The 23,080-nt window shown below is 41.2% G+C and overlaps 1 protein-coding gene and 1 long non-coding RNA gene across 6 annotated transcripts in view; one reads left to right on the plus strand and one right to left on the minus strand.

Moving 5' to 3' along the window:
• Mphosph8 (M-phase phosphoprotein 8) overlaps positions 1-18,285 on the plus strand; it is a 29,196-nt gene extending 10,911 nt beyond the window's left edge. For 2 of the 4 annotated variants that reach the window (NM_001360072.1, NM_023773.2), the window contains exons 6-14: positions 5,813-5,938; positions 6,017-6,105; positions 9,220-9,360; positions 9,884-9,970; positions 11,762-11,916; positions 14,279-14,433; positions 16,476-16,603; positions 17,514-17,597; positions 17,986-18,285. In NM_001360072.1, the coding sequence (NP_001347001.1) occupies positions 5,813-5,938; positions 6,017-6,105; positions 9,220-9,360; positions 9,884-9,970; positions 11,762-11,916; positions 14,279-14,433; positions 16,476-16,603; positions 17,514-17,597; positions 17,986-18,027 (1,007 nt within the window). In that variant the 3' untranslated portion in view covers positions 18,028-18,285. The remainder of the gene's footprint in view (positions 1-5,812; positions 5,939-6,016; positions 6,106-9,219; positions 9,361-9,883; positions 9,971-11,761; positions 11,917-14,278; positions 14,434-16,475; positions 16,604-17,513; positions 17,598-17,985) is intronic. The other 2 variants (XR_383217.4, NR_153396.1) reach the window with 1 other exon arrangement.
• On the minus strand, positions 17,130-21,855 carry Gm16973 (predicted gene, 16973). Of its 2 annotated transcripts, none has more exons than NR_046210.1 (3): positions 21,675-21,855; positions 20,004-20,161; positions 17,130-18,893 (listed from the first exon to the last, which is right to left on the minus strand). It is a non-coding gene; the product is annotated as a predicted gene, 16973 (long non-coding RNA). The 2 variants fall into 2 exon arrangements; NR_046209.1 differs by having other exon boundaries at positions 20,004-20,229.
• Between the last annotated feature and the right edge of the window lie 1,225 nt (positions 21,856-23,080).

Here is a 23,080-nt window from a genome sequence, read left to right on the forward strand (position 1 = left end):
TAAAGACAGATCCCACCACCACCCAGCTCAGTTCAATCTTTTATCTTGAGCTTTCATTCCAAAATGATCATATAAAAACTGTGCATGGTGAGTGATACCAGCCCTCAGTAGATAGTGGCAAGAAGACAGAGACTTCAAGGTCATCCTTAGCCACATAGGGAGTTCAGGATCCTCCTAGCTCTACATCCTAAGTGTTGGAACAGTAGATGTGTACCATCACTCCCTGCTAGGTTTGTTTTTGTTTTGTTTTGGGTTTGGTTTTGGTTTTTCCAGACAGGGTTTCTCTGTGTAGCCCTGGCTGTCCTGGAACTCACTCTGTAGACCAGGCTGGCCTCGAACTCAGAAATCTGCCTGCCTCTGCCTCCCAAGTGCTGGGATTAAAGGAGTGCGCCACCACTGCCCAGGTTGGACTTTTTTTTTTTGGACTGCTATTTATTTTAAACTTTACAGAAAATAGCTATAAATGAGACTATATTGTAAATGTTACCCTGGGAACATTTCAAGAAGGGAAGGATCTTGTGTAAAATACAAAATACAAAAGGTATATACGGGAAGAAGGAGTTTAAAGGTGTACCTGTAGATAAGTACAAATGAAATAGCTTGATCTTATATGAAATTATCTAATCTGTGAATCTCAAGAAATAGTTTAAAATATTTTTCTATAAGTACATATTTTTTTATTTTGTTGAGATAGGGTCTCAACTACATAGCCCTTGTTGGTCTGGAAATACTGTGTTGATGAGACTGGATGAGCTTACAGAAATCCTCCTGTCTCTGACTCCCAAGTTGATTTATTTGTAAGCATGTTATACTTCACACCCCTCCCCTTGTGTGTTTGTGTGTGTGCACGTGCACACGTTGGATGACTGATGCTCAAGAAGGTCAGAAGAGGGCACTGGTGCTGAAAACTGAACCTGATCCTATACCCTTTTTAAGAGCAGCAAGTACTCTTAATCATTGAGCCATCTCTCCAGCCCCATAGTGATTGTAAAAAGTAATTCAGAATATATAACACACTAGATTTTTCTAAAAAAAAAACCCTCCTCATCTCCAGATCCAGTTTTGCATAATAGACTTTTGTGAAAGGATTGTTTTTGTATTGAGATGGGGTCTTGTATAACCCAGACTTCCTTCAGAGATTCCTAAGCCTACCAGAGCAATTGTATCACCAGTCCAGTAACTTCCAAGCAGCATGTAATACTTATATGTATACAATATGTAAAAAGATTGCTAAAAAAATTTTAAGACATAGGATATGTATGGATAAAATTGTAAAACATTTGATGCCTAGCTTCTGTGAAGACCTGGGTTTGATACTCAGCACTGAAAAAAACGTATTAAAATCTTTGATTGCTATTTCTATTAATAGAAAAAATGTTTTACACATTTGTCATTTACTTCAAACTGCATCCAATTAGAATAAAACCACCTAGCATTGGCTAGAGATCTAGCTCAGTGGTATAGTGCAGAACCCTAGTTTCCTTCTTCAACATTATAAAAACAAAATAAATTTCCATAGAATTTACAAATACTAACTCTAAGATTTTTCTTAAAGATTTATTTATTTATTATATGTAAGTACATTGTAGCTGTCTTCAGACAGGGCGCCAGATCTCTTTATGGATGGTTGTGAACCACCATGTGGTTGCTGGGAATTGAACTCAGGACCTTCGGAAGAGCAGTCAGTGCTCTTACCCACTAAGCCATCTCTCCAGCCCTAACTCTTAAGATTTATATGAATATTTCAGACGCTAAATCCAATTTATCAGTAGTAATCAAAGTCTACTATATAAACTGTAGCAGTTGGGTTGGAAAGATGGCTGCCCCTGCAGAGGAGCCAAGGTCCAGTATCCACTTGGCTTCTCATAGCCATCAATAACTCCAGTTCTGTGGGTTCTTAGACCTGGCCTCCACGGGTAATGCCTTCATTCGATATAGACATATATGCAAGCAAAACACACATACATGTGTCTTTTTTTTTTAATTAAAGAAACCTGTATATACTTGGCATTAGGAAGATTATCGTATTGCATTATATTATTATTATAATTAGTACAACAGTCGTCTGTCAGACCCATGCATAGCTGTGAGATGGAGAAAAGTGGCAGATGTCACAGACTTAAGCAGTTACAACAAACAAGCTCTTGGTTACTATTTCAGGATAGTAGATCATCCACACACAAAACTCTGTACATGGAAAATAGATCCTTAATAGAATAGGGAGATTTAGGTGCTAGTAGTCATGAGACTGAAGTTTCTGACCTTGGCATAAAAGATTATAAATGTATGAGCACACCCAGTCATGTTCCACTGCACATGTATGCAAGCCAGGGGACATCTTGTGGTGCTTCTCTTTCCACCATGAGATTGGGGTCAGGCTTGCCAAGCAAAGTACCTCACCCACTGAGCCATCTTACTACCTCAAAAGATTTGTTTTTAAAGTATTTTATGTATATGGGTGTTTTGTCTTGTTGTATGTCTGCATCATGTGTGTGACTAGAGTTTCTGGCAGGTATAAGCTGCCTTGTGAACCCATGATTCTCTGAAGAATAGCCAGTGCTTTTAACTGATAAGCCACCTCTATAGTTCCCACCAGTTTTTTAATACAAAAGTAAAAGAGATGCCAACACAATGACTTAGCAAGTAAAATTGCTTGTCACCAAGCCTGATGACCTGAGTTGGTGCCCAGAGCCTACATTATAAAGAACACAGGCTATCTGCTGACTTCTACATTGTGCTTTGCCATGTGTCCACCACTCACCCCTCTCCACTCCCAAAAGTATGAAAACAGTTACAAGAGTAATGTTTGAGTCTACTAAAGTCATCACAGCTGTTATTTAATAGGGTGGAAACTCAGAAACAGGCAAAACTTCAGTTTTAAGGGTAGATTGTCACCAACTAATTTTACATAGGGTGTCATTTATCCAGACTCATGATGTAGTTAACACCATAGAGAGCAGCCAGGGATGGTCAAAAGCACATAGTAACATTTGGAATCAGTGTGCATCCATTGTTCTTTAGTATATACTTTAGTTTTTTCTTTTTTATTAAAAATAAAGTGAAATCTGTCATTAGGGCTAGAGGTCTCATTGAGTATGTGGTAGAAATGAACAGTGTTGGGATGAACTGAGCCACAGTGGAAGCCAAGCTCTCATAACTGTAGTAGTGTTAAGCTCTGCTAAGATGGACCTTCTTCTATCCTGTCTGGTTTCTCTCCGTGCAGTGACCGACATTCCTTCCTCTGTGGCCAGGGTCGAGAATAAGGGATTCCATTGTGAACTGAGACCTGGTTATGTACAAAGATTAGGGCTCTCTCTGACTTTGTTTGATAATTCTCAGAGCTACTTTAAGTGTGTCCTACCTAGGGCTTATTCTTTTACAGGTTAGTGTGTGTCAAGTAAATTAATTATATGAATACATTATAAAGGTTAGCTTCATAAATATTAGCTGCTTGGATTATAACCACTGCTGTATATTCATAATCATATGGCCTGCTCAGAGCTACATAGCTGGGATACAGAACCAGGGTGTGTAGCACCAAAGCTGTGCAATTTCTGTGATAACATACTCTTGGGATTAGCAAAGAGTCAGTTTTAATCTAGAGGACTTCAGAAAAAAATTACTTATTTGCACAGTTTTCCAGATTTCCTTTTTTCTGGTAGGTTATCTTCCTAACATGTATGTAGTTTAAAAATTGATTTTTAGCCGGGCAGTGGTGGCGCATGCCTTTAATCCCAGCACTTGGGAGGCAGAGACAGGCAAATTTCTAAATTCAAAGCCAACCTGGTCTACAGACTGAGTTCTAGACAGCCAGGGCTGCACAGAGAAACCCTGTCTGGAAAAACCAAAAAGAATAAAGAAAGAAAGAAAAAGAAATTGATTTTTTAAAAAAAATATTCTATTCTTACCATCAAGTATTTCTGGTGGGTTTTTTTACTGTTTGTTTTATTTTGCTTTTTCCTTGTTTGTTTTCTTAAATACAGGGACTTGCTATGTTACTCTGATTTGCTTGGAACACATTGTGTACACTAGGTTAACTTCAAGTCTGTGCCCATCCTCCTGGCTAGCTGTTTGTTGTTGTTTGTTTATTGAGGCTGTCTCACACTGAGCCCAGGTTAATCTTGCCATAGATAAATCTATTGCATCAGCCTCTGAAGTGTTGGAATTCTAGGTATGGGCCACCAGTCCCTGCTCTGGTTTCATTTTATTTTATTAAAGTAATATGCAGACTATTTAGACTACCCTAACTGAGCATGCAGCTCAAGTATGTGTTTCAGTATAAGAAAGAAACTCTGCATACTGGTGTTCAGGGACCTGAGGGCCATTAGCTGTAGGAGTAGAATGCCAGTAGACGTGAGATGGGGCTTTGTTGCCCTGTTGGAGCATTTGGCTTCTAACAGAAAGGGAAGCATCATAAACAATGGCTTGTATTTGCATACAGCCTAGTTTACACAAAATGACTTCATGTAAATGGTTATAAGCAATGTGTATTTAAAAAGAATAAGACAGAAAGACTTACTAGAGTCTTGGAACATAGCTCAAGTTGGTAGAGTGCTTGCTTAGCATGCTCTGAGTCCTGAATTCCAGTTCCCTGTGCTATACAACTGAATATGGAGGCACATATGTGAAATTCCAGCACTTAGGAGATAGAAGCAGGCCTATCTTCTATCTTAGGCCGAAGGTCAAAGTCATCCTAATATAAAACACTGCTCCCACCCAAATTTATATTTTATAATTATAGTTTACCTTTAATGTGTGGATATTTATCATTTGCCCAAGCAATTTAAAATTTTAGCACTGAAAGAAAAGATTCAGTTACATACTGACCTGTGTTAAAAGTATACTTATCGATCTGGAGAGTTCTTTGAAAAAGACAAAAACAAACCAAAGTGGGCGTATTATACCCAAAGAACTTTCTATCTTACTACAGAGATATTTGCACTTCTTTGTTCATCGCCTCTCAGCTCATAACAGCTAGGAAATGGAATCAACCTGGATGCCCATTAGCTGATGAAGGAAATGAAAATGTGGTACATGGACACAACAGAATACTACTCAGCTGTAGAGGAAAATGAAATTTTCATGTAAATAAACTAGAAAGGTCACACAGGCACACACTCTTATGAAAATAAGTTCTAGCTTCAGATCTTGTGGGAGTTTATCACAGGGCACATGCAGAAGCCAGAATAGAAACAAGCCCTTTGTTGGGGGCTGCATTGAGGGAGGTTAGTAGACTATAGGTGAAGTGAAAGAAAGAGTGGAAAACTGAAGGCAGGTTGGAGCAGATACCTGAGGAACCAGGGGAAGGCTCAAAGGAGCTGTTTGGGAGCCTGTGGCTCTACAATTCAAATAGAAAATACAAGAGGGTGTTGTCCAGTGTGTGTGCTATGAAAGAGCAGGGTAGGGAGTACTGTGAGCTAAGGTATAAGCTGAGATGGGGGTGAGGGAGAAGGGATTGGGGTGGGTTAGCCAAATCAAGGAATGTGACTCTACTAGTTTGTAATCTGATTTAAAAAAGAAAATTGAAGCTAGGCAGTGGTGCATATACCTTTACGCCCAGAAGCTGAGAAGCAGAGGCAGGCAGATCTCTAGAGTTTGAGGCCAGCCTGGTCTACATCAAGACCAGGACAGCCAGGGCTACACAAAGAAACTGACTCACCCTCACCCCTCAAGTAAGATTTAAATGCAGTATACATAAAAGTTTGTTAAAAATGTGACAAGTTTAATAATGTTATGATTTTGTGGGGTTTGTTTGTTTGTTTTTATAGTACTCCATAAGAGTGTATATTAATGATGCCTTTGTATGTCCCAGATGGCAGGCAACCAGTTTTGAGTTTGGGTATGGACCTGCAGCTGGAGTGGATGAAATTAGAAGATTTTCAGAAGCATCTGGATGGGGAAGATGAGCCCTTTATCACAACAAACAGGATTCCAAATAGTAAGTGATCTGCAGATTGTTTGCCTTTTCCACCAGTCTAGATTTATAAAATCTAATGTAACTTTCTTTTCATTATAGATTTGTTGAGGGATGCTGTGAAAAATGGAGATTATATTGCTGTGAAGGTTGCACTGAACTCAAATGAAGAATACAACTTGGATCAAGAGGTACTGTTTTTTGTTGTTGGTTTTGTTTTGTTTTTGGTTTTGTTTTTTTGTTTTTTTTTCTTTTTAGGAAAAAAAAAAATCTCACAAAGCAGCATGGAAACTAGTGTGACACACTATGGTAATTCAGTCATTTTCCTAGGAAAGCAATACATGTTAAGTCATTTTAAGTGTGCATTAGAGGTCTTAGAATCCCAGCCCTCCAAAATGACTGGTTTAGTATTATTTACTTTTCTGTTGCTCTAATAAAATGCTCTGACCAGAAGCAACTTGAAGGGAGAGTGTATTTGGGCAATCAGTTCTAGCAGGATAAGAGTCCATCCATCATGGCAGGGAGTCTTGTCAGCACCAGGCATGATGTCAGGAGCAGGAAGTGAGACTCACATCCTCAGACACAAAGGACAAAGCAGAGACAGCAAGACTCTGTCTCAAAGCTTATCCCCAGTGGCATACTTGCTCCAGCAAGGCTGCACCAATAAATCTTCCTAGACAGTGCCACTAACTGGAAAACGAGTATTTAAAAACTTAAGTATATGGGAGACATTTCTCACTCAAACCCTGCCTGGGGATTTATCTTAAGTTGCAGTGGTAAGTAGTATAAAAGAACCTGTGTTATATGTGGCTATTTTTTTATTTTTTAAATGTATTTTAATTTTTATTTTATGTGTATTGGTGTTTTGCCTGGACTTATGTCTGTGTGAGAGTTTCAAATTTTGGAGTTAAAGATAGTTGCGAGCTGCCATGTGATTTCTGGGAATTGAACCCAGGTCCTCTGGAAGAGCAGCCAATGTTCTTAACCACTGAGCATCTCTGCAGACCAATGTATATTTTGATTGTAGCTCACATATACAATTGCCCAGCTTTTTATTTTCACTCAGGATTTTTCATACCAATGTGTGTGAGATTTTTGTTTTTACATGGGAGTGTATTAGAGTCCTTTTCCTCTAGTTTTTAGGTAAAACAATGAATTTTTGGGAGAAAATTTTCTTTTGATATAGAGTCTCATTATATAACCCAGGCTAGCCTTGAATTATTGGTGATTTTATTACCTACATTTCTCAAATAGACCTGGCTCTAGTAATTTTTGCATTTACATAGGTATCTCTGTTGATGTGTTTTATGACTTTGAAGTGTCTCATCTTTACACTAGGTGGTTGGTTTTCTTTCTTTTTTGTTTTTTTTGTTTTTTTGCTTTAATGATATGTTTATAGTGTAAAATCTTGTTTTAATCTTTATTTGTTGGTGGGGGAAGTGTACGTGTGAGTTGCCTTCTGCAACTTAAAGAATTGGTTTTTTTCTGAGCCAGGCTCCTGTAGACAGGCTTTGTAACCAAGGATGACGGACCCCTAACTCCTGAGTGTTGGGATTATGAGTGTGAGTCTCCACACTCAACTAATGAAGTTCTTACTCTGATCATTTTAAATAGTGCCTTAGGTTTGCCATTCATTTTATACCAAGAAAACTTGATCTAGAATTTATTACACGGAAACTACTTAATTTTTGAAAGATTTATCATTGTATGCATTTTATGTATATGGGTGTTTTGTCTGCATGTATGTCTAGAAGAGAGCACCAGATCCCATGGGACTACAGTTATAGAAGGCTGTGGAGTGCTATTCGGGTGTTGGGAATTGAACTTAAAACCTCTGGAAGCAGATGGTACATTTATCTCTGAACCATCTCTTCAGCCCCTTTAAATTTTTTATTTCAGATATTTAACTTTAATGTGCATGAGTGTCTGCCTAAGTGTATATAGATGCACATGCGCATGTCAGAGCCTGCCGAGATTAGAAGAGGAGTTAGATGCTCTGGAATTGGAGTTACACCTGTGATCTGTCATCTGAGTGCTGGGAACTGAACTGGGTCCTTTGGAAGAGAAACAAGTGCTCCGAACCACTGAGCCAACCCCAGCCCAGGCCTAAAATTCAATGTTTATGTAGGTCGTATTGGACACAAAATTGCAGAAATCTTTCTGCCCCTGCCTTCCAAGAGCATGAGCCATCATACTTGCTTGCTTATACATGGACGTTGTAAAATTTAATAGCAATACTTATTTTTTTGAAACAGGATCTCACTATGTATTCCTCACAGGCTTGGAAGGCAGAGAGGTCCACTTGCCTCTGCCTTGAGTGTTGGCATTAAAGATGTTCATCACCGTGCTCGACAGCAACCTTTACATTTTTAAAATTCTAGGAGCTAGGCAGATGGCTTAGTGTATAAAAGGCTTGCCATGAAATATGAGGACCTGACTTTGAATCCACATAAGACAAGCACAGTAGCTAGCATCTGATCCCAGTGCTACTAAAACAAAATAGGAAGTAGAAACAGGAAAGATCCTGGAGACTTGTAGGCTGGCTAGCCTGCTGTATGCAGTAGTGCAAGAGAAGCGACCTTGTGTTTAACAAGGTTTGTCCTCTGATCCCCACCTATGCCCACTTGTTGTGTTGTATGCTTCACATACAGATTTTTAAAATGCTAGGGCTAGGGATATGGCTCAGTCAGAGAAAAGTGCTTGCCACGCAAGCATGAAGGACCTGAATTTGGATTCCTGTCACATATATAAAGAAAAAACAGGGTCAATAGCACATATCTAGGAGGCAGACTATGCCTTGGGCATGCAGGCCAGCCAGCTTAGTTGAATTTGATGAGAAACCTTGTTTCAAAAAAAAATAAAGTGGAGTGATGCTGAAGCGATGGTTGAGTGGTTGCCTTGCAGAGGACTGCAGTTCAGTCCCCAGCACACAGAGAGCTCACAAGAGTCTATGAACTAGAGTTCCAGGGGATTAGTTGTCTTCTGGACTTATATGCCCATGCCCCCACAAAGATACGCAGACATAATACAAATTGAAAAATAATAAAAGTGAATCTTAAGAAATAGGGCAGTGAACCTATTTCTGGCCTCTATATGCATGCGCCCCCCCCCCCCATGAATACATACACACAAAATCCTAAAGATATTTTTTCTGATTACTTACAAGAATATTATAGTAAGCAACCTAACCTAAGTGGATCCTTAAGTCATTGTTCTTTAGTGATTTCTTCTTGAAATAGCATGACTGAAGAGTCTTGCTTCTAAAATGTTTCTGATTAAAGACTAACAAGGTTTCACTAACACAGGATTCTACTGGGATGACCCTGGTGATGTTGGCTGCAGCAGGCGGTCAGGACGACCTCCTCAGACTCCTTATCACCAAAGGTGCAAAAGTGAATGGGCGCCAGAAAAACGGGACTACAGCCCTCATTCATGCCGCTGAGAAGGTTTGAGACTTGACTCCATGAAGGGAAACTGAGAATCTTTTTTTGTAGTGAAATATAATGGTCACATGTCATGTAGCCTTACTTTGTACTTTTAGTGGGTCTGTGATGTGAATTTCTGCTATTAGCAGTACTTTGTAATCAGATTTAAAGTGTGACTTGCCTAATCGGCAATTTGTAGTAAGCACAACTTCTAGCTACACTGCCAATACTTATTTCAGTCTTAAATGATTTAGAGGACTCATAGGTAGAGTTTCTCACATGGAAGCTACAGGGTAGACGGCAGGTGGCACTTGCTGACAAATCAGTGAGGGACTAGACTCAGGAGGTGGCTTCTGTGGCCCTCCAGTGAAAATCAGGGAGACAGTGTCCAGCCACCTGCATGGAGTTGAATCTGTGAGTCTTTTTCCTTGTTACAAAACAGCTAGAAGGAAGGTCTTGTCTTTTAAGGAAATCTTGGGACTAAATTTGTTTGTTTTTTTCTTCTCCATTAATTTACTCACTTTTGTTTCCTGTTTTTTAATAGAACTTTTTAACAACTGTAGCTATTCTTTTGGAAGCTGGAGCTTTTGTGAATGTTCAGCAAAGCAATGGTGAGACTGCGCTCATGAAAGTAAGTCAAGTTTCACAGTGGCTATGTATGTGGGTGCTGCAGACTGGGAAAGGCAGAGAGACAAAGCCATCTCTGGAAGTCAGGATCTCCCATAGAATAGAAGTGGGTCATCAAAGCAGGAGAGTATGGTAGATCAGTGATGTATGGGACATGCTCAGTCTAAGGGACCCAGCAAGAGTCATGGGAGCTGGGGGTTGTAGGTGCTGAGTCAGCAGGAGTTGGGGAGATGCAAGGAACTGCAAGTGTTTCAGTGAATGATAACTCTATGCTACAAGTAGAAGGCACTGGAAAGAGGCAGACAGATCCAAGATTGCACAATGTGCAGTTTACAGATGTCTTGGGTGGTTTCTAGCCACGTGGATGCTTATATCTCAAAGCAGAAGGAAGAGTTTGTCTGCTAAGCTAGACAGAGAGAGGCTTTTCTAGTATCAATTAATACATCTAGTGCCAGTTCAGAAATTTATATCAGAGGTCCATACACATTAGGTGAATGCCTTAATGACTTTGTCTAGCATGAGTCAGGTCACGTGCAAAAGGTGTAGTGACAATACAATCAAGGTCACTGTAGTCACATGAATAGGTTTAGACACCCGAGAGGAGGAGAGGATTATATGCTCTCATTATTTTGTATTTTGTAACTCCATCTCCTGTGGAATTATGTTTTGAGTTGAAGGTTATTGAGTTTGTGCTGTTCCCAACCACCCTTCTTGTATCTTTGAATGGTAGGTTGCAAGTTCCTCACTAGCCTCAGCCTAGAGTGACTCATTCCTCTCTCTGCAGGAGTTCTAGGTTTCTGCTTCATAGTGCTGCTGTGACTCAGCAGATCCAGTTGTCCGTAGCTGGCTCTGTCTTATTTCTTCCCTGAGGTACAGCTTTGCATAAGCTGTGATCTGAGCTGGGATTTCTCTGCAATGCCAAGTTCTCTCCTGTCAGGTGTGAGCAGTGCATTGGATTGCAGTACAGCCCCAGGCTTGTCCTGAACCTTGTGTTCTATAATCTGCATCTTTCTCCTGGGCCTCCTATCAGACCCTTAAGGCCTAAGCCTTGATCATTGCTTTGTGATTCCTCACTATGACTGATTTGGGTTTGTGTAAATAGTCTTTTATTCAGGAGTCTAAGCTTACGTGGTCTTTCTGTGTGTGTGTGTGTCTGCCTGTTATTATCACGTAAGTACACCAAGGTGGCACTCAGTAATGTCTTACTGAGAACCTGCTAGACGGCAGGCACACCTCAGTAGAAGAAAGAGCACGGGAGCAGAGAGGGGCAGGGGTATGCTAGCGTTTTCTACAGGACCATCCAGGGTTGGGAGTATTCTAAGGGCACTTGGAGAAGTTCCCAGATTAAAGGGTGGGTTTGTTCTAATGCTCCTTAGTTCACTACGGAGTGCATTTGGGAAAAGACAAGCAGTTTGTAGACCTGGAAGGAGGTTCCTGAAATAAGTGATATTAGTAATATTAGTCTGAACCTACATTTCCAGAGTTAGGGAGCTCTGGCACTGGGCATCAGCTGTGAGAACCATTGAAAGGTGAAAGGCAGTTGGAACCATGAAGGCCTAAAGAACCTGGAGAGGGTGTCCTAGCAGGTACCCTGGGCACTGAGCTGTTCCTCACAGCAGCCTCTAGTTTACTACTTCACAACTGTCTGTTGCCAGTGCTTGCTAATGCCTGTTCCCAGGTTTCTTCCCTTTCATTTATGAGGCTTTGTCCTCTTTCACCAAGAGCTGCTGCCAGACCCGTGTGGAGAAACTAAAGTTACTATGGTTTACAATGCCACTCCTCTTTCCTGCCCTAGGCATGCAAAAGAGGAAATTCGGACATTGTCCGCCTTGTGATTGAATGTGGAGCTGACTGCAACATTTTGTCAAAGCACCAAAATAGTGCATTGTACTTTGCAAAGCAGTGTAATAATGTGCTTGTATATGAACTGCTGAAGAGCCACTTGGAGACGTAAGTGTCAGGCGAACGAACGTACCATGGTTAAGTCAGAGTGGGAAAAATTTATTGAACACATCATATTTGGAATGGTTTGTGTAGGAAATGTTCAGAAAAGATGATCTGCAGGGATTCTCTCTTCAGTAGATTATGAATTTAGTAAGTGGCATATATATTACTTCCATATGAGTTACCAAAATCTTAGAAAACCCAGGGAAATCTTAAAATGTTAGTCTAGGACTGGAGATGTAGCTCAGTTGGAAAAGAGCTTACCTAGAATGTACACAGTCCTGGGGTAGACCAAAGCCAAGCCTATAATAGCAGTACTTAGGACATTAGAGCAAAAAGAAGATCTAGAAATTAGGGTAGAACTAGGGTAGATCTAGAACTTGGATACATAGCTAGTTGATGGCCAGCCTAGACGAGACTATGTAAAACTGTAATAAGTTAACATCTCCTCTTAATTTGGTAAAACTGTGTGTCTGTGTGCATGCCCACCCCTGCATCAACCAGAGACTGACTTCTCTCCCTCTTTTATTCTCTATTTGTATATTTTTCAAGTGAATTCTGAAGCATATTTTGTTAGGAATTTATGTCTTTATCACTGAAGAATTCTTTTGATGGGCTAGGATGTGATTTTGTGGTAGAGTTTCCATCCCGGGGCCCACGTAATATTTTAGCAACACCTGCCAAAAACACTGCTAGAGAGGATGAAGTCCTTATTTACCCAGGTAACAGCCCCAGACCTTAGCTTGTAAACTAGACACCAGGTATAGGCAGGGGGCACATATTGTAAACAAAGTAAGATTTAGGCAAGGGACTATGTTGCATCTTGCCTGTTGTGCCTACTGGAAAGCCTGTCCTGGACATTTCCCATAAAGAATTCCTGAAGCCAGTTCTGAGGATCTGCCCGTGCAGTGGCCAGCCGTCTTCCTTTGTCAGGACTTAGGAGCGCTCATTCCTAATTTTTCATTCATGCATTAGACAAGTGCTAAGGGAATTTTTTTGCCGGACACTGTTTCAAAGGTTAATATTATGAAGACAGAAAAGGCTGCCCTTGTGCACCCCCTGTTCCAGTGAGAGAAGAGCATGAGAAGGAAATTGAAGGGCCACAGACAGGAGAGGAAAGCCAAGAGAGGCCAGAGTCGTACAGGTCCTTTCCACAAAGGCAGTGCTGAGTTGTGAGGTCAGACATAATTGCAGCTACTCAGGCACTTAAAGCATACAGACTGTAAACTCAAGCCGTACTTGGGCTACAGAATGAGTTAAAGGCCAGCCTAGGCAATGTAGTGAAATCCTGCATCAACATAGAAAAATGAAGAGAGGTTGGAGAGGTGGTTAAGAGAGAACCAGGATTTAGCACCCATGTGAACAGTGGGGACATGGTCTCATTCACATCTGTAACCACAATACAGTGAGATACTTGAAAGAGGAACTTGCTGAGGGGCGGGGGCTATTCTAGGTGCCATCCTAACTGGATAGAGAATCCCAGATCCAGGGAGACAACTAAAGAGTGATAAAGCACGACACCGTGCTGTTCTCTGGCCTCCACGAAGCCACACAGGGCAGGTACAAGGCAAAACTTGGAAAAGCAGTTTCTCCACGGTAACATCAGGGCTAAGGATGAGCTCTATCAGTGGGAGAGCGCTTGTCGTAGTCGTGTGCAAGGGCCTAGGTACTGCAAAAAATAGAAAGTAACACTGGGCAGCGTGGCACATTCTTCTAACCCCAGCACTCAGGAGGCAGAGGTAAGCCGGGTCTACAGAGTGAGTTCCAGGACAGCCTGTTACAGAGAGACCCTGTGTTCAAAAACAAATTAAAATGCAGAAAAGTTGGTAGGCAGGCTTTTATACAGCATTATACATCTTTTGCAGAGGGGTAAAGGGAAGGCAGAGTCTCATGTCTTCCATTCTATCTTCAAACTCACTGTATCGGAGGCTGACCTTGGACTTCTCATGTTCCTGTCTCCCTCCTCAGTACCAGGATTATAGATGCATGCTATCACACCTGACTCATGTGCTGCTAGTGATCAAACCCTGGGCTTCATGCACACTAGGCAACCAGACTACACCTCCAACCAGTGAGGTGTATATTTGAAATGTCAATTGTACAGTGGAATACAGAGTCCTAATGATGCAGTACATACATAGTATCTAATAGTCAAATTGGGGTAACTGAAAATTTTAAATTTGTTAATTATAGTTACTCATGTGGTATAGTGTAATAATTCAGTACATCTTCATAAAAGTTTTAAAGATGGGGTCTCACTCTTGCCATCCTGGCCTCAAACTCATGGTAATCCTCCATTAGCATTCTTAAGCTCTGAGGCACGAGTCACCACACCAGCATTAACAATATCCTTGTGTTCTGTTACTAGACTTTCCAGAGTTGCAGAAGAAACAATCAGGGATTACTTTGAATCTCGCCTTGCTCTACTGGAACCTGTTTTCCCAATAGCATGCCATCGGCTCTGTGAGGGGCCGGATTTCTCAACAGATTTCAATTACATGCCCCCTCAGAACATGCCTGAAGGTAAGCAAGCATGTGTCCCATTCTAACTTCAGTGTCCGTAGCCATAGTATGTAAGGACGAGCTTGTCCCTAAGTAAATCCTGCCCTAGCAGGAGGCCTTCCCATCCCACTACCTGCCACTGTGAGTCCTCTTTAAAATATTGGTTCTCTATAATTAGTTGTTTATTGAGTTATTAAAAGACGGGTTCATGACTCTTAGTCTAGAATTATTTTTTTTTCTCCCAATTTTTATTATACCCACTAAGTTCCTCCTTGTTTGGCTTGTTTGTGTTTTGTTGCTTTTTGAGACAACCTTGGCTGTCCTTGAATTTGCGCTGTCCATCAAGCTAGCCTTGAACTCAGGAGATCCACCTGCCTTACCCTCCTGTGTGTTTAGATTATAAATGTGCTCTACTATGCCTTGTTTGTTTTAAGGCTTGACTAGAGTCAAGCTCAACAGGGTCTTCTTTCCCCGCTGATTCCGCCAAGCCCGTTCCCTTGGCTGTGGTTTCGCTGGATAGTAGGTAGGAACAGAGGGAATCTCGTTCATCCATTCATGCGCGTCACTAATTAGATGATGAGGCATTTGGCTACCTTAAGAGAGTCATAGTTACTCCCGCCGTTTACCCTATACTCCTGTCTCAGCCTTCTGAGAGCTAGAATTAAAGGCATTGAACCATTGCCTGGTTTCACTTTTTACGAAAACCTGGGTGGGAGCACCAGGTGCTGTCCTCTCCCATTGGACGTAAGTGACAGAGCTATAAGCACTAATGGGTGCTGGGCAGGGTCATACTCCTCAAGGTGGAACTAATAGTAAGTGACTAACCCAGCCGTGCTCCTGCAAGCAACCTTATAACCAGTGGGCCAGCAAAACAAAAGCAGGAGCGGGACCTATTGGGAAGTAGTTTGTGTGTGGGTTGAGGGAGTGGGATAAGAGTGATGGATACAATATGATCACAGTATGAGTATGCAAAGTTGCAAAAGAAAAAATAAAAGTAGGGCTGACTTAAGTTCAGTCACCAGAATCCACATGGTAGAAGAAAGCCTCCTCCTAGGGGTTGTCTGTCGCCTGGTGTGTACCATGCACATTCAAGGGAGGGCAGAGAACATTATCTCTCCCTTTAAGTGAAAAATAAGGCTGTGACTATTTTGTTAAGATTTAGTTATTTATGAATACACTCGTATCCCATTACAGATGGTTGTGAGCCACCATGTAGTTGCTGGGAATTGATCTCAGGAATCTGGAAGAGCAGTCAGTGCTCTTAACCGCTGAGCCCTCTCTCCAGCCCTTTGTCAAGCATCTTTATCTACAGTGTTAACATTATGTATGTAGGACTGGTGAGGTAACTCAGTGTAAATCTTCTGCTACCAAGCATGGTGACCTGAGCTTGATCCAAACACTCACATGGTGGAGAAAACCAACTCCTTAAAATAGTCTTCTGGCTTCCATACACCATGTGCTGTGTGGTTGCATGCACACAGAATAAATAAGGTTTGTTTCTTTGTATACATTGCTGTAAGCTACATTATAATGATAATGTTTGAGTGGATTTTTGCTATGGGCACGCATTTGAAGACTTCTAGGAACTAAACGTAAATAAACTAGGATGTCTATTTGTACATATAATAAATGCCAAATATAAAGACAAAACTGTTTTAATATGTATAAGTCAGGTGCTGCTGTCTACACCTGTCACCCTAGCACTTAGAACATCTTCAGATTACACATTTGTAAAGGACGATTCAGCTTTCGGCATCCACATAACTGCTCATAACTCCAGTTTCAGGATTCTTCTTGAACACCCCTTAAAGGTCTCTGCAGGCGGCAGGCACACATACACGTATGTAGGCAAAACACTCATACATAATAAAGAGTAAAGCCACCAGTTAGTTTCAATACACACACAAGGCTGTCTTGTGGGGTTATTTGGACAAGCTCTCCAGAGTGATGGTTTGAAAACTGTAGAGTGAAATCCAGGTGTTGTGAGTGGGGCCTCCTCCGTGTCAGAAGATGACCCCAACCCCCAATGCTGTGACAGCATGAATCTCTCTTCTCTCCCTTAGGCTCTGGTGTCCTCCTCTTTATTTTCCATGCAAACTTTTTGGGCAAAGACGTTATTGCTCGGCTTTGTGGACCATGCAGTGTACAAGCTGTGGTTTTAAATGATAAATTTCAACTTCCTGTTTTTCTGGTAAGATTTTTTTTGGGGGGGTAGTTCTTAATTATTAAAAATTGTGATCAGAGCCAGGTGACATAATTCATGTTTTGTTTGGAGTTTTTGGGAAGAGGCTTTTAAGATAATAATCTGTATGTAGGTGCTTAAGGCAACCTGTGGTAGTAACTTGGGTCATAATGCAGAGCAACAAGAGGCTTTATCCACACAACCCAAGACAGGGTCTTGTTACACAGCTTAGGCTACAGGCCCAGAACCTACTTCAATATTCCAGCCTCTGCCTCTTGAGGTCTAGAACTATGGACATTCAGTTCCAAACCTGGCATAATTTATAAAATTGATAAAGATCCATGTGAATGCTGGGCATACGTGGTGGTCACCTGGCAGCTGTCCTGCCTATAAAGGATGATTGCACATTTGTACAACATGCCATGTACACCTCACACAGGTGTGCATAACAAAATGTAAAGAATGTTTACAGAAAAATGTGTATATTAGTGAACTTCAGACAATCCCCACTCACTATAAAAGAAAATGATCCAAATTGTTAGAACATGTTAATGTTTATTCACTTAAATCGTGCTACCATATGTCCTACAGAAAACAATGTGAGACTAGAATAGAATAGTAGCATGCCACGCCCTCATTCTAACACACTCTGCTGCTGGAACTCTTCCAGAGGCTAATAAAATGAACACCTTGTATTGAATGCAGTCATGTGTTGTTTTTATTTCAGCCCTAGGTAGCCTAGAACTCTTTAGACATGGTAAGCCTTGAAGGTGAGGTTTTTGGGGGGCTGCACAGAGAGATCCTATCTTAAAATTCAAAAACAAAACCCCTCAGTTCGCTGATCGGAGTTCCTGGTCTCTATTGTAAATGTCACAGCCCTGACTTGAGTCTGACTTTATCTTCTCTCTTTCCCCTCTAGGACAGTCACTTTGTTTATTCATTCAGTCCTGTTGCTGGCCCCAATAAGTTGTTTATAAGGTTGACGGAAGCACCCTTTGCCAAGGTGAAAATCTTTGCTTCATATTTACACAGTAACTGCTGACATAATAATAGCAATACTAATAAATCCTCTCACTAGAAACGTCAGGAGACATGGTTCAGACAAGCTCTTTGTACTAGACGGCTTATGTTGGGCAAACTTCGGCTCTCTGAGGCAGCTATGCATAGCATATTTGGCAAGTCTGGGGGCATCCCTGCTGAGCTCTCCAAATCTTGACTTCAGTACTAAAATGCCACTACCCTCACCTAGGACAGATCCCTCCATATGAAAAAAGGAAGCTGGACTACTTAGAAGACCATTCTAATAATGGTTACCTAATATATATTATAGCAATAACTTGGATGTTCTTACAAGGTGGAATTTGTGTACTGACATTCATTCTCTTCTTTAGGTTAAGTTGCTAATAGGTGCATACAGAGTACAGCTGCAGTGACCACAAAGGATGGAGAACCGGCCTCTTTTCAGCTGGATTCCAAGGACCATCCCTGTAGCAGTTTGGAATTCTGGTGCAGCTCAAATGTTCCTACCTAGTTGTAAACTTAAAATTTAAGCCTGCTGCCTGTTCAGGTTTGTCTACATATATTTGTGCCATTGGTCGAAAACGTTCAATGTTCTGCTTAGTTTATTTCCACAATGTGGAACAGTACGTGTAAGAAATATTTAAGGAAATTAAAAACCTTTTGAATTGAAATTTTCTACTAGTCGTTGTGAGTTTGTATTTGAAAAACAAAAACCAGATTCAGGGTGGGCCCCACTACTGAGTTCAAGAGTAGCCATGTCTACAACAACATGAACCTTTTACAAATCAGGTTTAAACATTTACTATACAACTAAGTTTGATATTCTTAAAGGTGGAAAAGCAACTTAATTATAATTATAAAATGTAACAATGCAGCTGCAGGATTTTCCTCTGAGCCTCTTTGTTTCCAGAATAAAGACATCTGAGATTGAATTATAAGCTTGGGCTTGTTCTGACTCGCTTGTAACTTAACCAACACGTTTATTCTATTCCATGGTCAGAGGCAATTCTGTCCCCTCACCCGATTATCCCAGAGTCCTCTTCCCTACCAGAACTTCCACCTATTTCCTTCCTGCCTCAGCTAGCAGGCCATCAGCTACTTATTTATGGCAGGTGATGCTTCCATACAGTACACAACAGATTCTCTCTACAGTAGAAATGTGTCCCGTAGCATACTCTTGACATGTGCTGTGACTGCTCATAAGCATAAATCACAAAATAAGGTTTTCTGCCTGCGGCTTTTGCGTCATTAGGAGTTTTTCCTCACAGCGTGCTGTAACCTGTAAGAGACAAAGCTTTCATCAATAAATGGGAATGGTATACATGTGCACACATGCATGCATTTTGTCCTTTGTAACACAGCCCTGCTGGCCTCAAATCCAGACTCAGGATTACAGGTGTGTTCTACCACGCCTCAGTTACTGTGTACTGTGTGTCTCTTTCTCTATTGTTTAAAAGAGGTTTCAGCCCTAATTGCCAAGAGGCAAGCCTTAAACAGTCAATACGTTTCTCCTATCTATGCATTCTCTAATCCAGTATATGTGTGTATATGTGTGCACTTTAAGGTAATTTTTCTTTTCCTCTAAGCCTTGGCTGTCTTGGGAACTCACTGTAACCAGACTGTCCTCATATGCACAGAGAATCTCCAAATCTGCCAACAAGACCTGCTTTTTTCTTAAATGAAATGGCAATTTTTATAGTTTATAATGAAGGGAGGTTCATGTATGTCACTATTTTTAAAAGCACATTTATCATTTTATCAACTAAATTTGGTTTACATATCTTTCTATAGTTAACCCATTTCCATGTTTCTACTTGATAAGAAAAAAAAATGTTATGAAGCAGATGCTTTAAGTAATGACAAATGCACTTACAAGCTTTTAAAAAATCTTATTTTCTCCCTATTTGAATGCCACATGAGCCAGGCAGTAATGGCACATTTAATGCCAGCACTCAGGAGGCAGACTGGTTGACTTCCGTGAATTCACAGTCAATCTAGGACAGCCAGGGCTACACAAAGAAACCCTTTCTCAAACCCTCCATCCCCAGGAAAGGGGGAAAAAATTAGACCACAGCTTTGATTCTGTCATACATGGCCTATGTTCAGATTACTACTTCAAACTTTACTTAAAGGAAGAATCTACATATATAGCTATTTGAAAATTTAATTCCAGTGAGATAACCACAGAATCAATAATCTTACTCTAAGCATATCTGAACAGTTGCTTAAACTTACATAGTCGTACAAAAGACTTTAACACTGGTACTAACAGTGTCTCTGGCCAGGACCGGGCCTAGTACAGTATGTTCTGCTTGTTTAAAGGACAGGTAGCAAAACCAAGCTGCAAGGCGTCCTTGGTACAGCTACATAAGAGAATGCCAACAGATACCTTAAAACAGATACTGTGTTTCCTCGACTATGTGCCCATGGGTCTTCCAGAGCCTTGTAAAAATGGACGATCTGATTCATCAGGTCCCTATGTCCTGCCTGTAGTTGTGCATCTCAGGTCCCAGGCAACAGCATCACTGTTGGTCCACAGCACCACACCTGAAGCAGCCAGAACAGGACAGGTGGGAAGGACAGAAGCACCAGGGGTTTTGCCATTTTCTGTTTTACTTTAAAAAAAAAAAAAGATTGTTTTATTATATGTGAGTACACTGTCGCTGTCTTCAGACACACACAAGAGGGTATCAGATCTCATTACAGATGGTTGTGAGCCACCATGTGGTTGCTGGGAATTGAACTTGGCACCTCTGGAAGGGCAGTTACTGTTCTAAACTACTGAGCCATCTTTCCAGCCTGACCTTTTTTTTTGTTGTTGTTTTCAAAACAGAAAATGTATGAGTCTTTCCTAAAGAGATTGGAGGCGACAGGAGCCACTATACCTAGCATATCTACTGTACATTAGCCATTTTTAATATACTTTCCAAGGGAACAGAGTGACAGTGGGAAATGTGGGGCTGACAGGAGCACTGAAAGCTAGCAGCTGGAGCAGCATGGCCAAGAAGTGGGTGTTGCCAGAAAAAATCTGAGAGAGACAGAGACACACACTAAACATTTCATTCTAAACGCCCCCCCACCCCCCCAACCCATGCACATCAAATCAGAAGTCTGGACTTGGTGACCACATGGACCTAGTACCTTATCCCAAAGATCAAGGATAGAAATGACTTTGGAATGGCAGTAGAAAAAGATGAACACTTTCCAGGCAAACAAGCATTTAAAAGGTGGGATGTTTTAGCCAGGGCAAGCCACACCGTGGACTACCCACTCAGCTTGGTGAATGAGTGACATGAGGCCACCTATCAGGAGCTTTACCAGAGGCAGTGAGTGACTTTGAGGGTATCTTCCGCCCAAGAAGAAAACCTAGGTATGTACTGATTCCAAGACTGGAGGGCTCTCCTTTCTCTGTGCTGGAGCATGCCCCTTTTTCTTTCCCTCCCCTTACTTCCATTCCCCTTTCCTCATGATAACTTCCCTGGCCTTCATCCTTGGGGCCAGTAATTCACCCACACACCCAAGAGGAGGTTACCAATGAACCTGCCTTATTAAAAAAAAAAGGAAAAGATTTAAACTTTTTCCCCCAATTCTTTAAAATAGGGTCGAACTATATTAGTCCACTGTCCTGGAATTAAAAAAAACAAACAAACACACACACAAAAACCCCTCTTGAACACAGGTAGAGCTGTAAGGTTGCAGCTCAGTGATGAGACATTTGCATGTGCAAAGGCACAGAAGCACCAGACACAAAAGGAAGCTCTGCGTGCACACGCCTGGTACCCAGCAAAGAGATGAAGAGAGTGGCTGCTCTTCCGGAAAGCCCAGGTTTGACTCCCAGCACCAACATCAGAGCCCACAACTCCAGTTTCAGGGAATCCAATGCCACCTTCTGGAGTCTGGAGACACCAGACACACATGTGATTCACAGACATAGATACAAGCAAAACGATCATATACAGAAAGATGGAGGGGAACAAAGTCCATGAATAGTCTGAACGACACAGTGGTTTACACAATTAAGACTCTGTCCCAAACCAAACAACAACACTGGGACTATTACCTATGGAGAGTGTAGGAAGCACAATCCAAACGGGAGAATTCAGAACTGTAAGCAGCAGCAGCTCAGTTTCTACACAGAGAAGAGACTCCAACTGACCCAAAGCAGCAGTGTGAGCCCAGACTTCCTGGCTTTTAAACTCTTCTGTATTACAGCAGTGGCTTCAGTAGATTCATGCTGTCTCAACAACCTAGGGAGAGAAAAATTTTAGACCTTTAAAATTCAGACACTGGCTCAAGTGCCCAACAATAATCAACACTTCACAAAGATACCATTTTGTCTTACATGGCCTGCTTTTTAAAATCTTATTTTTAAAGTTTTTTTTTTTTTGTTTTTTTTAAATAAACCTAAGTACACACACCAGAAGAGGGCACCAGGTCCCATTACAGATGGCTGAGAGCCACCATGTGGATGCTGGGGATTGAATCAGGACCCCTGGAAGAGCAATCAGTGCTCGTAACCGCTGAGCCATCTCTCTAGCTCCCATGACCTACTTTTATTTTGAAGAGTTATTTTTATTGAGGGTAATTAATTACTCTGATCCAAAACAATCCCAATGTCATCTAAGAACACTGGCTGAACTAAGATTTAGACTAATTTTATACCATGGCAATATTTATATATTGCCTAAATTCTAAATGATCTTCAAATCTGCAACTGACAATTTTTTTAAATTTTACATTGTATGTATGAGTGTGTGAGCATGTCACAGGACAACCTCTGGGAAGACATTCTCTTCTTCCACCATATCAATTCCAGAGATCAGACTCAGGTGAGTTCATGCTCAGCAAGAAATGCCTTTAGCACAGTGCCATCTCAGTGAAACCCTTTTTAAGTCTTTACCGTAGTTCTTGTTCACAAATGACAAGTCCCTTGACACTACTTTACAACCCTGCTGTAGGGGCTCATATGTTAAGAGCACCAGAAGACGGGTCCAAATCTCAGCACCCATATGGTCTCTTGTCAAAAGTGATTATAAACTCCAGTTCCAGGGACTCAATGCCTTTTGGCCTCTGTGGGTACTAAGCACACATGTGTACCAAGAGTCCATGCATACAGAACTCCCACTTGTATCTATTAAAATGATAGTGCATCAGATAAAAATCTTCATTTCTACCTTCAAAACCTTTCTCTCCTTTTGCAAAGGCCGCGTACATTTGTGCTCCATCAAGAGAACTACTTTACATGATGCTCTCTAGAGAGCACAAACGTGATTTTTTAAATAAGAGAAAGATGGAGCAATGTAAAAATCACAACTATCATACTCAGCTTCAGGGTTTTTTCTTTTTCTTTTTTTCTTCTCCCCCCCCCTTTTTTTTTGGGGGTGGGGATGGCAATGGCAAGTGTATGAGACAGGGTTTTAATGTGTAGCCCTGGCTATCCTAGAACTCACTCATTCAGTAGATTAG

Source organism: Mus musculus, chromosome 14, assembly GCF_000001635.26.
Source record: "Mus musculus strain C57BL/6J chromosome 14, GRCm38.p6 C57BL/6J".
Taxonomy (NCBI): domain Eukaryota; kingdom Metazoa; phylum Chordata; class Mammalia; order Rodentia; family Muridae; genus Mus; species Mus musculus.